This window comes from Leucoraja erinacea, chromosome 27 (genome assembly GCF_028641065.1).
Source record: "Leucoraja erinacea ecotype New England chromosome 27, Leri_hhj_1, whole genome shotgun sequence".
NCBI lineage: Eukaryota > Metazoa > Chordata > Chondrichthyes > Rajiformes > Rajidae > Leucoraja > Leucoraja erinaceus.
Genome location: NC_073403.1, coordinates 32,155,544 through 32,171,246, shown reverse-complemented (window position 1 = coordinate 32,171,246; position 15,703 = coordinate 32,155,544). Strand labels below are relative to the sequence as shown.

General features: G+C 45.9%; 1 protein-coding gene across 1 annotated transcript in view; it reads left to right on the top strand.

The window, feature by feature from the left end:
• Positions 1–728: 728 nt before the first annotated feature.
• Positions 729–15,703, top strand: part of LOC129710406 (formin-like protein 1) — a 48,452-nt gene continuing 33,477 nt past the window's right edge. Inside the window, 6 exon segments of the mRNA XM_055657386.1 lie at positions 729–930; positions 933–959; positions 8,145–8,213; positions 12,264–12,344; positions 13,075–13,204; positions 15,356–15,519. Of these exon segments, the coding sequence (XP_055513361.1) occupies positions 754–930; positions 933–959; positions 8,145–8,213; positions 12,264–12,344; positions 13,075–13,204; positions 15,356–15,519 (648 nt within the window). The 5' untranslated portion in view covers positions 729–753.

The following is a 15,703-nucleotide window of genomic DNA, read 5'->3' as shown; positions in this document are numbered from 1 at the left end:
TACCAGTGTAGAGGTGGTTTCTGTGTAACCCAGTGATAGAGGTGGTTCTATGTACCAGTGTCGAGGGTGGGTTATCGTGGACCAGTGTAGATGGTGGTTTTCAGTGTCCCAGTGTAGAGTTTGGTTCTTGTGGTAACCAGTGTAGATGGTGGTTTTTTTTTCGTTTTGATGTTGATGCTGCTGAGGGTGAGCACTCCACCTCACTGCCTAGTCAATAACTAGCTCCTTTCCTCATACAGAGGTCAGAGGAGCAGGATCTAGATCGACTTGTGGCAAAGGAATGGCTGATGAAATGTAACCCTGTCGCCAGTGAAGTGAGGTACCTTGTGACTCTAAACCCCTGTTGAAAGCAGGGCCAGTACAGAGTTATTGAACAGTGAGACCAAGGGGTACAAAGACATAATTGCCTATAAGTGGTGTTTCTACAGACTCACCACTGTCTGTGAGAAAAAGTGTTTCCTCGTCTCCGTTCTAAATGGCTTACTCCTTATTCTTAATCTGTGACCCCTGGTTCTGGACTCCCCCAATATCGGGAACATGTTTCCTGCCTCTAGCGTGTCCAAGCTCTTAACAATCTTTACAATTCTGCCACCCCTGGTATCTTCCCATCACCATAACTGTTTCTTGTGACTCCAGGGTTCTGCCTTGCCCCTCTGTAATGGCAGAGGGGGTTACCCGGCCTGTGATTAATGTGCCTGACATCTCCTTCCCTGTCCGTCCAGCTTTGACCTGCAGAAGCTCAACCTGGACTTCATGGAGCTGCTGACCCGCTTTGTTCCAACGGACTATGAGCGCAAGGTGCTGCAGCAGTACGAGGCGGACAGGAAACCGCTGGAGGAACTGGCGGAGGAAGACCGCTTCATGATCAAGCTCACCAAGATCCCGCGGCTGCCCGACAGGATGAAGATCATCATCTTCATGGGCAACTTTCACCTGACAGCCTCCAGCTGCTGACACCGGTGAGCAGCCTGTGACCACCCTCTGACCTCTGCCCCCCTCCACTCCGATAGTGGCTGGTGTGGCAGCGACCTTTCCCCTTCACACCCCTGGCTTAATGAGAATCTGAAGATCACACTGCCGCAGATGCTGAAAATCTGAAATAAAATCATAAAATGCAGGAAACACCCAGTGGTTCAGGCAGCCTCTGCGGAAAGAGAAGCAGACTTTATTTTGTAGGTCATCACCGAGGCTGCCTGAGCTGATGCAGTTCATGGCTCTGTTAAAACCAGCCTAATTCTGGGTTCAATTAATTGGTTCAGAATAATTTGCCATTTATGAAAATTATGAATATATTTACTGAATAGTAGGGTTTTCTAATATTAGAATAGTTACATAGACAGGATGGATTTATAGGGATGTGCGCCAACGTTAGGCTATCTTAGATAAGCATTTGGGCGGCATGACCGAGTAGAGTCAAAGGGCCTCTCGCTCTACTGCATGTCTATACCTCTCGAACTGCAATCCTGAAATCTGACTCGACCCTTTAAACGTAAGATTAAACGAGAACTTACCAGTTTGAAGTTTGATCTGTATTTTATGAGGAGTTACGATGAGGGATTACATGAAGAACCCGTCCAGCACGCATGCGCGACATGCTTCAAAGCAGCGGTGTGGAATCACAGAAAGCCACAATAATTGAAATAAATATAGTAAAGAAAAGGAGAGCTTAAATACCAGTTGATCTCTATTATTGAGGGTGGGAGCGGAGGGCACGTAATCCCTCATCGTAACTCCTCATAAAATACAGATCAAACTTCAAACTGTTAAGTTCTCGTTTAATCTTACTATTTTACTTCGGAGTCACATGAGTGACTACGTGAAGATTTTAAAGCTCTGTGATTTCAAACCGTGTAACAGTTCATACTTCACTCACTGCCGAAGTCGTTCGAGGGAGGAAGTATGTTATCATAATCAATCATGAATCTGTTTGTGAAAACAATAATGGTGATTATTAAACAATAACAAAAAACAAATTGCTCCCCCGGGCTAAATTATATATTTGCAGATTCTAATATTTTTTCTGCAAATGATGCAGGTTCTGCCAACGGCTTATTATAAAAAGTTTGAAACGTTCTTTCCCCAGACCTACCAGCTGTAGCCAGGATGTGGTCTATTGGTACGGCCAATTCTCTTAGCTGCAGATGTGGATGCTGCCCTGGTGGAGAGAGATTTATAAATGTTAGTATTTATACCAGCGGCTTTCAGCACCTGCTTGAGCCATCTTGAAATGGTTTGGCTCGTCACCTGACCATAACGTTTCTTGTGGCTGACACGTAAGGCTTTTTCTCTCCCTCGAGGGATTCTAGTTCTGTCAATATAGTTCAGTAAGTGGGTCATGGCACATAACCGTGGTTCTGGTGGGTAAGCCCGGAATTCCATGACTGGGTTTGATGGTCCTGGCCTGCTCTGTTTGACCAGCCCCTGGATGGTAAATGAGACATGGTCTGGTGTTACAACCATGTTGTCCGATCGTAATAGGTGAAGTGACTGGACTCTTTGTGCTGACACAAGTGCCATCAGCATGACTGTCTTCAGAGTTAATTGTTCCAGGGTGAGGGACCTGGCTGGTGACCATCCCCTAAGGTATGTCAGGACCACACTGACATCCCAGATTTGGGTACCTAGGTCTGGGGGGATTGGAGTTAAATATCCCTCTCATGAGCTTGATCACCAGCGGGTGGGATCCCATGGCCTGCTGTCCTGGTGCCTGAATTAAATAGGCTGACAGAGCACTTATGGCTGTATAATGGCACTATAGCTGAGTTCTTCATTGTGGTGAAGGCCTGCTAGGAACTCCAGTACATTGGTTACAGTTGTAGTTGAGTACGTGGTTCCTGTGTCCGAACATGTATTTTTCCCACTTCTTGATACTTGACAAGTATTGTTTCCTTGTGGATACATGGTGAGATGCTGTCATGGTGTTGATGGTGTTTTCTTACAATCCCAGGCCCAGCAGAGGCCTTTTCAAAAACTGCAACCCAGGAGTTTAATTTTATCGTGGCATGGGTGGCTTATGCCAGATACCATTATCTAAATGGTGGCCGATTGGGAAAGGGGGAGATGCAGCGAGACCTGGGTGTCATGGTACACCAGTCATTGAAAGTAGGCATGCAGGTGCAGCAGGCAGTAAAGAAAGCGAATGGTATGTTAGCTTTCATTGCAAAAAGGATTTGAGTATAGGAGCAGGGAGGTTCTACTGCAGTTGTACAGGGTCTTGGTGAGACCACACCTGGAGTATTGTGTACAGTTTTGGTCTCCAAATCTGAGGAAGGACATTATTGCCATAGAGGGAGTGCAGAGAAGGTTCACCAGACTGATTCCTGGGATGTCAGGACTGTCTTATGAAGAAAGACTGGATAGACTTGGTTTATACTCTCTAGAATTTAAGAGATTGAGAGGGGATCTTATAGAAACTTACAAAATTCTTAAGGGGTTGGGCAGGCTAGATGCAGGAAGATTGTTCCCGATGTTGGGGGAAGTCCAGGACAAGGGGTCACAGCTTAAGGATAAGGGGGAAATCTTTTAAAACCGAGATGAGAAGAACTTTTTTCACACAGAGAGTGGTGAATCTCTGGAATTCTCTGCCACAGAGGGTAGTTGAGGCCAGTTCATTGGCTATATTTAAGAGGGAGTTAAATGTGGCCCTTGTGGCTAAAGGGATCAGGGGGGTATGGAGAGAAGGCAGGTACGGGATACTGAGTTGGATGATCAGCCATGATCATATTGAATGGCGGTGCAGGCTCGAAGGGCCGAATGGCCTACTCCTGCACCTAATTTCTATGTTTCTATGTTTACTGGGTGAGTTAGCAATTCATGGCTACTGGAGAAAGTCATTGGGGTCTCGACGACCATGTCAAGGCGCACTGGGAACCATGGCTGTGTAAGCCAGTCGGGTACTATCAAAATACCTGAAGCGAAGTCCATTTGTATTTTGCGCAGTACCCGACTGATGAGGCAGAAGGGAGGAAATGCATAAAAGAAGAATTTTCCCCAGTCCAGCGTGAACGCATCTACCGCTGCTGCCTCAGGGTCTGGTTCCCAAGCGACATACATAGGAACCTGGTGATTTAGTCTGGATGCAAATAGATCGATATCTGGCGTGCCATATTGCTTTGTAATTTTAGCAAATACTTTGGGATTTAACATCCATTCGGTGTTATCATTGAATTTGCGTGACCTGGTGTCTGCCACTGTATTTAGCTTACCTGGCAGGTAAGTTGCTGATAGCCAAATATGTCTGGTCGACACACCATTGCCAGATTGTGTTGACCAATTTGTCACATGATATCGATTTTATGCCGCGCATATGGTTAATATAGGCCACCACCGTGGTATTATCTATTTGTAAACGAACATGCAAGTGATGCATATTTGTTGAATATGCTTTTAATCCATAAAATCCACCCAACATTTCCAGATAATTTATGCCCAGTGTAAGTAGTAATGATGACTCTAGGTTAGTCCATCTACCACCTGTGCTGGATATGGAATTAGTTGCTCCCCAGCCTTGAGCACTGGCATCTGTTTGAATAATTAACGTAGGGTTAATGATGATGAGAGGGCTGGAACTGTGCCAATTGTTCTCTCCCGGTGGGGTACTGTAACTCTGATATTGCTTCATTGGGTAATTTCATGACTCGGTCAAAGTGACCTGCATGTCGTTTTAATGCCTGTACTTTCGCTCTTTGTAAGTTTTGATAGTGCAGAGGTCCAAATTGTGTAACTGGAAATGCTGCAACCATCTTTCCAATTACTCTCGACACTTGTCGAATGGTTTGTCGATCGTTGACCATTAAATTGTTACATGTTTGTGCCAATTCTGCTGCTTTGTCTTTCGGCAAAGTTACAGACATGTGGACTGAGTTAATTGTGAATCCCATATAGTCCATGGTTGTGGATGGCGTCAACTTAGATTTATCTGGATGTAAGACAAATCCCAAAGTTTCAAACAATTGTTTGGTAGCTGACAGAGCTGATTTAGCCAATTCCATGGTTTTGCCTACTATTAAGATATCATCAAGATATGTCATGACAATATGTTTTTGTTTTCTCAATATTGCCACGGCTGGTTTTAGTATCTTGGTGAATAATCTTGGGGCTGATGTTAACTCATTAGACAACGCTTTAAACTGCCATAGTTGCCCCATCCAGGTAAATTTCAGGTATCTGCGATGATCCTTTTGAATGGGTACTGAATAGTAAGCATTTTTAAGGTCAATGCTTGCCATGAAGTATCCTTTGGAAATCAGTTGTTTGGCAGTTACAAACGTTTCCATTTTGAAATGTATATACTTAACAAACATATTTAGTGAAGTTAAGTCAATGATGATGTGACGTCCACCATCTTTTTTAGTTTTAGTGAATATATTAGAGACAAATTCCAAGGGTTCATGTTTGTTTTTTTCAATGATACCCTTTGTAATTAGCCTCACCAGTTCAGCTTGTCCCTCTCGTTTTTCTTTAACTGAGAAGGAAAAGACCCTTTTGGGTGCATGCTGAACTGGTGGCATGTTTTCTTGAGTAAATTCTATTTTGTATCCACGAATGCTGTTGAGTATATATTTGTCATTCATGATAGACCTCCATGCTTGCACAAACAGGTGTAATCTCCCCCCTTTTAGTATAGAACCCCCACTTTTTATATGCTGGTAGGAACCAGACCCACCTACCTCCATGGTTACGGGTGTTTCTTCTGTTTCTTTGTCGGACGATGTGTTTTCTGATGTGTTGTCTGATGTGTTGCTGTTTGGGGGGTGGCGCATTTTCCATGGGGTCCGCTCTGGGCCCTGGCCTAAGAAAGGCTTCCGGTGGTAATGTGCGGACCCCGAGCTTTCACCAGTCCCATAGGGTTGACGTCGACTGGTGGACGCGGTGGGGTACTGCCACTTGGGTTTTGTGGGTTTGCTCGTCCCGGGGCCTGCCTTCATGAGGCCAAATGTTTTGGACTCCTCCTCCGTGTCCTTTACTTTTTTGGAGAGGTCCTTGCGGAAGAGCAGGATTTCTGGCTCTGTGGCCGGCCTTTTTGCACAAACCCGCGAATTTCGGGTTGAGGGCAGATCTTATTATCTCCTTACGGAGGTTGTTGATTTCGAATTGGGTATTGCACACCAGTGCCAGTGTATCCTGCTGATTCGTGGTCATTTCCACCCCATCCACGGAATGAGCAAAGGAAGTGATGGCTGACGTCAGGAGCCTGAGGATCCGCTGTAGATTTAGTTCTTGGTTGAGGATGTTTGGCCCAACGTGCCCCTAGATTTGGCTATTGACGGCCGGCACGTTGAGCGAGGCACAATTCTCTGGGGCCCAATACAGCTCTAGGGCCTCATTAACTACCTGCTCTTGTAGGGGCTTGAAGGACAGGTAATTAATGCTGGCCGCCAGCTCTAATAGCCGTCCTGCTCGTGGAGCTGCCACGTGGCAGTCTACCACACCCAGCAGCTCTTCCTGGTCCTGTACCCCAAGCGTAGTCCCGACATCTTCGGCCAGTGACCCCTCTTCTTGACCAGCCCAGCTCTGGTCGCCAAAGCTGCCCTCGGTTGAGGGGGAAGCGATGGCCAGTGCGTTGTGACGCACTGTGGTGGGATGCCTGAACTCCCTTTGCGAGACTGTTCTATCTCCCGAAGCAAGTCTCGCTTTAGCATTTGCTCCATGCGGCTCAGGCGGCTGTCTCTGCCACGCACGGTCGGTGAGACGTCCCCGGCCGAGGAGTCGGATACCACCGGCCGGTTGGTCTTCCGTGCTGCTTTACATCCAGCCCACTGCTCAGGCTGCGCTAGCGGGACGGTATCGGGGATGGCGGACCGCAGGGTTTGCGGTCCTACCGCCTCTTGCCCCCCACTGATGGAACGCTCCCCTGTTGGAGCACAGGGGGTGGACTCCTTGGCTTGTCTTGTTTTGCTCATATTCCTGGTGGGACAAAACAAAACAGCTTCTTTTTGGAAAAAACGACCTCAGAATAAACTTACCTGACGGTCCGTCTTTTTTAAGCTGTAGCGGGAGCGCCTGTACTCCCGTTCGTCACAGTTGCACTGCGTGAACGCTCATGTCGCGCATGCTTGCTGGACGGGTTCTTCACGTAGTCACTCACGTGACTCCGAAGTAAAATCTACTGATTGTTCTTACTCTCCTCAGCAGCAAAAACCCTTCCACTGTATGCTCTTACTCGTCATCTTAATGTCTGAAAATCCTTCATCCAGTCCACCCTCAACCTTCTGAAGTAGAGGGTGTTCACCACCATAATGTCATCCTTACAGCGCAGGTATCACGTTTCAGAGATAGACACAAAATGCTGGAGTAACTCAGTGGAACAGAGAAGGAATGGGTGATGTTTCGGGTGGAGACCCTTCTTCAGACTGAGCTCAGTCTGGACCCGACACGTCACCCATTCCTTCTCTCCAGATATACTGCCTTACCTGCTGAGTTACTCCAGCATTTTGTGTGTATCTTCGGTGTAAACCAGCATCTGCAGTTCCTTGCTACACATATCACGCTGACTCTCTGAGCCCTTAATATCTCCCGCACCATACAGGAGATGACCAACAAATATAAGGGACTTGTGAAGCCATCAATATGTCCTACCCCTCCACAACCTCATTGCTTGGTTCTCTGATGCATGTCCCACCTACTGAATCTAAATCTATCACTCCGTTTCTTCCCCTTTACTCTGTCTGTCGTACTAGAGTTTGAACTGATTGTATTTACATATATTATCTGATTTGTTTGGATCGCATGCAACACAAAACATTTCACTGTACCTCAGTACACGTGACAATAAGAAACATTAGCCGAAATGTTTAGCAGTACATCAATGATATTCTTGAATAATAAATGAATTAATAATCATTAATAAGCCAGTTTTAATCAATGATCCCCTTTAAGGGAAGTAACTGCAGGAGAAACGGCAAGAAAATAACCAAATCAATGCTTTTTTAGGATTTTAGCTCTGATTTTACAAAAGAAAATCATTATTTTGAAACATCTTGAAGAAGGTTTACATTAGCAATATACTGAATAATAAAATGCAAATTTTAGAATCTCATTAGCCATGTTATTTTCTGAGTCGACTGTTTAACCATGAGTTCTTGGCGGGATCACCTGTGACTTGCTGAATGCACTAACAACTGCTGTGATCATCATTCCTGCAGCAACTCAACGCAATCATCGCCGCATCCATGTCTATCAAGTCGTCGGTGAAACTGAAGAAAATCCTGGAGGTAAGGTCTCGGCGGCGGCGACTTTATCCATAAGGTGACTGCAGGAAACACCTCGGGAATTCTGAGTGGAAGGGTTATGTTGAGAGTTATGGGGCTGTCCCACTTAGGCAACTTTTTAGGTGACTACAGGAGACTATAAGGTCGCCACATGTTCGCGGGTGGTTGCCGGGGAGTCGCCGTCATGGTCGTGAGTAGTGCCCTCAGACTCGCAACAAGTCGTAACGGCATTCTGGTTGCCGCTCATTTTTCAACATGTTGAAACATTAGTGACAACTAGAATGAAGCCGCCATGGAGAGTAGCGAGAATTCTCGTACCATAGGTGCAGTGGTGGTGGGTCGCCAGGAGGTCGTAGGTTCTCGTAGGTTGTAGCCGATGCTGACCAGTGAATTTCATTGGCTCATTGGGAAAAAATACGTAAACAGTAATTTTAAGAACCAAGGATAACCGACCGGTAATGTTAATGTCCGCCGAGCTTCGCAGCCATGTATCTCTGGCTTATTAAATTTTGTCTCCACTCCTTCTCCCCACCCCGTCTCCCCCTTCTCCCATCTTCTCCCCCCTTTTCCCTCCCTCCCCCCTGTTTTAAAGGACTTGCGTGATCCTTCCCGTACCCTGTGCTTTCACCGTCTTAATTACAGCGCCAACCTTCCTGTTCATCGCGGTGTGTGTCTGTATCACATTGGCTTAGCACCGTGTGAATTTCTCCACTCCCCCGCTTGCCTAGTCCCCCACCTGCATAACGGCTGGTGAAGGAAGCGATGTGTGTGTGTGTTCCACTCTGACAGTCGCCATTCCAGTCGCTGGACAGTCTCTGGCAGTCGCCTGAAAAATCGCCTAAGTGGGACAGGCCCATTAGGCTCATTGTGACATATAGCTAAACAAGCATGCACAAAATGCCTTGGTGTGGTTTTACCACCGTTCTAATGGCTCCAATAAAGTGAGAGGAGATTACTAATGCTCCTGTCTCCACCTTATCCAGTCTCTACACTCTGCCCCTACACTCTGTCTCCATTCTCACTCCTCCTGTCCATGGACCACGCTTGTTCCCAGCTTACGCTCCCTCTCCAGTTTATCCTTCATTACTTCCCACTGACATCATAGAAGCATAGAAAATAGGTGTAAGGAGGAGGCCATTTGGCCCTTCGAGCCAGCACCGCAGTTCATTGTGATCATGGCTGATCATCCGCAGTTACTGCCTATCCTTCCTCCTTCCGTCCTCCTGAAAGGAACCGGAGGCTCTACATGTGCCTGTAGATAGCACTACAAATCCCTCATCAGCCTCCCTGACTGTACCATCATTTTCCATGTACATATTCACTTTAATTTATTGTCATATGTACTGAGGTTCAGTGAAAAGCTATTCTTTCCAAACCTCCACAAACCTCTCCCAACCTCCTTCTCCTGCACCTCTGGCATTTCTCCAAACCCTACCTATCTTTCTGTCTCCCTCTCCCCCACCACACCATAACCCCAAACCCCACCCCCACCATCTCCCCAAGCCCCTCCCCCACCATCTCCCCAAACCACACCCCCACCATCTCTCCAATCCCATCTGTCCACTGACCCTCCTTGCTTCTTCCACCACCAATGCTGGACACCAGTGCACCTCCTCTCACCCTTGTGTCATGGTCACAACTGAACTTTGATGTGCTGAAATAACCAAATAGCAGTCCAGTGCGTCTGGGCCATTCTAGCACTTGATCACGTGAACACAGCAATTTCAATTCAGACTTCAGACTTTAGAGATACAGCATGGAAACAGGCCCTTCTGCCCATCGAGTCGGCACTGAACAGCGATCACCCCTGTACACTAACCTACATGTACTAGGACCCATTTTACAACTTACCTAAGCCAATTAACCTATAAACTTGTATGTCTTTGGAGTGTGGCAGGAAACTGGAGCCCCCAGAGAAAACCCACACAGTCACAGGGAGAAAATACAATCTCCGTACAGACTGCTCCCGCAGTCAGGATCAAACCCGGGTCTCTGGCATTGTAAGCCACTCTACCGCTGCACTATTCTGCCACCCCAATGTTTTGGCATTTGTGAGTGCAAGTCCTTCCAACTTAGGTAGAGCCCGCAGATTAGGACAGAGTGTGGGGGAGACATTTGGGAAAGATGTGTGCACCATCTGCGGTGTGGGAGCTCAATACACCACAATATCCAAATGGTTGAGTTAAACCCCTGGTCTAAAGAACGACATGTTGCCCTTGGTTGACCTGTGTTACTTAAATGTATTGACGTTTGGTCAGATTTCCAACGTGAACAGTTCTAGTTATAAACAGTTCTCAAGAACAGAACCCTGTCATGACCTGGGGAAGTGTTTTTATTGTTGTTATATAGAGTAACTCATCATTCTTCAGTGTATTCATCAGCAGTGAGAATCTGTAGCCTTGATTTCACTGGAATCAAGTTTCAGATATAGTCAATGTGCAAACATTACAACGTTGAGCAAGAGAGCATAATTTCCACCACAAGGTTCGTTTGAAGCATGCCAATAACTGACAGTGCCCTCAGCCGACCAGCAATAGACACAAGCAGTGGAGTCATGGCTTGGTCAATGCCCCAACTGGTGGCACAGATACTGTAGTGGGTCAGGACAGCATCCAGCGCTTTACATTCTACACACACTGAATAATTGGCACGGTGGCGCAGAGGTAGAGTTGCTGTCTTACAGTGCCAGAGACCCGGGTTCAATCCTGACCATGGGTACTGTCCGTCTGGAGTTTGTACCTTCTCCATGTGAGGCATGGCTTTTCTCCAGTTTCTCCAGTTTCCTCCTACTTTCCAAAGATGTACAGGTTTGTAGATGAATTGTCTTGTGTAAATTGTCCCAAGTGTGTATGATAGAGCTAGTGTACAGGGTGATCGCTGGTCGGTGTGGACTCTGTGGGGCCGAAGGGCCTGTTTCCATGCTGTATCTCTAAACTGAACTTAAGCTGAGCATGGAATACTCTGGGTTTTGCCACCCTGTGCACTCATGTCCCGTACAGAGCATGAAGATTTATGGCAGATTGGGTTACATCCACAAAGGCACAGGAATTATTCAAGCTGTAATTGGATGAGAGAATGAATGTACTTTGATTTCCAGACATCAGACAAGTTGTCAGTGAGGTTCTAGAATTGACACTCGTTGGTCTGTCCTTAACCTAACTCCAGAGCCACAACCTCCACTCAGTGTCATAGAAACATAGAAAATAGGTGCAGGAGTAGGCCATTCGGCCCTTCGAACCTGCACCGCCATTCAATATGATCATGGCTGATCATCCAACTCAGTATCCTGTACCTGCCTTCTCTCCATACCGCCTGATACCTTTAGCCACAAGGGCCACATCTAACTCCCTCTTAAATATAGCCAATGAACTGGCCTCAACTACCTTCTGTGACAGAGAATTCCAGAGATTCACTACTCTCTGTGTGAAAAATGTTTTTCTCATCTATGTCCTAAAAGATTTCCCCCTTATCTTAAACTGTGACCCCTTGTTCTGGACTTCCCCAACATCGGGACCAATCTTCCTGCATCTAGCCTGTCCAACCCCTTAAGAATTTTGTAAGTTTCTATAAGATCCTCCCTCAATCTTCTAAATTCTAGCGAGTACAAGCCGAGTCTATCCAGTCTTTCTTCATATGAAAGTCCTGACATCCCAGGAATCAGTCTGGTGAACCTTCTCTGCATTCCTTCTATGGCAAGAATGTCACATCATTTTGTGGTGATTTACCCAATTCCGGGTGAATTGCCGGCGTGACACCTTTGCAAACTAGTTGCTGTGCCTAAATTAGATGCTTTGCTTTAAATTTACCCGATACAAATGTTTTATTTTCTCTTCTCCTATTTTCTTGAATTAATTTCAATTAATAGTCTGGGTTCTGGTCAGATTGCCAATGTGAAAGCATTTAACATTGTCAAATCTGCCTTTGTCTGCGTTAACATTTAAGTTGCTGCTAAATTTGTGATATTGGTGCCAGATAAAATAGCTAATCGGTGATGAATGATGATTTGTTAAACATAATTGCTGCCAAGCTTGGTCAATCTTTTCTTGCCTGCAGATCATTTTGGCATTTGGAAACTACATGAATAGCAGTAAGAAAGGAGGTGTTTATGGCTTCCGGCTGCAGAGCCTTGACTTGGTAAGTGTTTGAGAAAAGTCACTGCCAGTGAAACATTGAACTAGTTTAATAATTAGCCCAGTATAATTTGGGACCCATAAAAGATCTTCTGCATGGTCTCATCAGAGGACAGTGATGATGTACTATTGATTTAATGTTTCTTGGGCTTACGCAACAGTGCACGGTGCCTGGGGATGACTCTGTCAAACCCAGGATAGGGACATGCCATTCCTGTAGTCTGGTGTTAGACCAACAGGCATAGTGGTGCAGCGGTAGTTGCTGCCTTACAGCACCAGAGACCCGACTCTGATCCTGACTAGGGGTGCTGTCTGTACAGAGTTTGTACGTTCTCCCCATGACCTGCGTGGGATTTCGCCGGGATCTCCGGCTTCCTCCCATACTCCAAAGACGTACAGGTTTGTAGGTTAACTGACTTGGTATAATTGTAAATTGTTCCTAGTGGGTGTAGCATTGTGCGGGGATTGCTGGTCGGCGTAGACTCATGGGCCCATTTCTGTGCTGTATCTCTAAACTAATCTAAACTAGGCTAAAGCTTGTGCTGAGTTGATTTGGTGGTGTCCCTTCTAAAATGCCAATGTCCTGGAGATGGGTGGTAATTTGTAGATATGTTTGAGATTGTACAGATTATTACAGGATGTGCATCGTTTATTATTATGTAATCTTGTGGCTGTGTGTAATAAACGAGCCAACACTTCTGTGATAATATTAATCGCTCTATATTCATCCATAGCTCCTTGAAACCAAATCAACCGACAGGAAACAGACTCTAATGAACTACATTGTGGATATCATCCAGAAAAATTATCCTGATCTCAATGCCTTTCATGCAGAGCTGCTATTTGTGGACAAAGCTGCTGCAGGTATTAAAGCTCAGTATGAACTGAGAAGAATATTAATTGTGTTTGCTGCTTCATGATAGGGGGACAGGTTTTCAATAGGGGGAGCAGTAATGAGGTTACATCAGTGGAGAGCATTGATGTTGGGTCCTTTGTTGTTTGTCATGTACATCAATGATCTGGATGAAGGTATGGTAAATTGGATTAGTAAGTATGCAGATGATACCAAGATTGGGGGTGTTGTGGATAATGAAGAGGATTTCCAAAGTCTACAGAGTGATTTAGGCCATTTGGAAAAATGGGCTGAAAGATGGCAGATGGAGTTTAATGCTGATAAATGTGAGGTTGCTACACCTTGGCAGGACAAATCAAAATAGGACGTACATGATAAATGGTAGGGAATTGGAGAATACAGTTGAACAGAGGGATCTGGGAATAACCGTGCATAGTTCCTTGAAGGTGGAATCTCATATAGATAGGGTGGTAAAGAAAGCTTTTGGTATGCTAGCCTTTATAAATCAGAGCATTGAGTATAGAAGCTGGGATGTAATGTTAAAATTGTACAAGGCATTGGTGAGACCAAATCTGGAGTATGGTGTACAATTTTGGTCGCCCAATTATAGGAAGGATGTCAACAAAATAGAGAGAGTACAGAGGAGATTTACTAGAATGTTGCCTGGGTTTCAACAACTAAGTTACAGAGATAGGTTGAATAAGTTAGGTCTTTATTCTCTGGAGTGCAGAAGGTTAAGGGGGGACTTGATAGAGGTCTTTAAAATGATGAGAGGGATAGACAGAGTTGATGTGGACAAGCTTTTCCCTTTGAGAATAGGGAAGATTCAAACAAGAGGACATGACTTCAGAATTAAGGGACAGAAGTTTAGGGGTAACATGAGGGGGAACTTCTTAGAGAGTGGTAGTGGTGTGGAATGAACTTCCAATGGAAGTGGTGGAGGCAGGTTCGTGGTGTCATTTAAAAATAAATTGGATAGGCATATGGATGAGAAGGGAATGGAGGGTTATGGTATGAGTGCAGGCAGGTGGGACTAAGGGAAAAAAAGTTGTTCGGCACGGACTTGTAGGGCCGAGATGGCCTGTTTCCGTGCTGTAATTGTTATATGGTTGTTATATGGTTATTGATTAGGTTACATCAGGTAACCGGAGGGGAGCACTAATTAGGTTATACCCAGGGAAAAACAGCGATTAGTTGACACCAGGGGGCAGTGATTTGACCGTACTGACTCCGGGAATAGTGTTTAGGCTATGTTGGCGCAAAATAAATGTGAAATTTTAAAATAAACCATAGGTTGAGTCATAGAGTCATACAGCATGAAACAGGCCCTTCGGCCCAACTTGTTCTTGCCGACCAAGATGTCTCATCTAAACACCAGCCAACATGTCCCATCTACACTCGTCCCACCTGCCCTCGTTTGGCCCATATTCCTTTAAACCTATCCACGCTCCTGTCCAAATGGAGTTAGATGTTGTTTTTGTACCTGCCTCAACAAAGGCAGGCAGAGCGATAGTGACAGGAGATTTATTGGTTAAAGGGGCAGATTGTGTGGCAGCAATGGAGACTCCAGGATGATGTGGTGCCTGGGTCCAGGGTCCAAGATGCCTCGGAGTGGCTGCTTGACATTCTCACGGGGCACAGAGTGCAGCCAGAGGTCATTGTGTATGTTGGCACAAATCACATGGGTAGGACAAGGGATGTGGTCTTGCAGTGAACACAGGAAGTTATGCAAAAGATTAAAAAACACCTATGCAACTATAACTTCCCCAATATCGACTGTGACGAGCTCAGTGCAAATGTGATAGAATGTGTCAGATGTACCCAAGAAAGTTTCCTGAAACAGTGCGTGGATAGTCCATGCAATCAGGAGATCCAGGGGAAGGTGGTGGTTTGGGTGCAAAGGGATGAATTAACCAGGGAGTTGCGGAGGGAACGGCCTCTGCGGACGACGGAAAGGGGTGGAGATGGGAAGATGTGACTAGTGTTGGTAGCAACTGCATCCAGCCACCGGGTTGAATCAGTGCACTTTGTCCTTGTTTCCAAGCCCCAGGGCTTGTACCAAGTGTTGTTACAGGAATATTTAATGGTTAAAGCATGCACAAATATTTAATGGTACAAAGCATATTCTGATGCAGTGTTCTCTTGTGGTGTGTCTATCGCAGTGTCGTTGGAGAGTGTTGTACAGGATGTGCGCTCGTTACAGCAGGGCTTGGAGCTCATCCGCAAGACCTTCATGATCCAGGACACCAGCACAATCCTGAAGGATTTCCTCAGTGGCAATTCTGAGAAAGTGGACAGCTTGCTGAAGGACAGCAAAACTGCACAGGTGCGTGTCAGGCAGCACCCTCAGGAGAGGCCTTCAAACTCTGAACCATGACTCATCACCTGCCGGCCAGTCCCAGGTTCAATCCCTGGCATGGTCAATAACCATGAATAGTGAACCATGGGATTGCCAGTTGCCTTTGACCTCATTGAAAGGGTGTGAAGGTCAGGTATGGAGGTCATGTGCA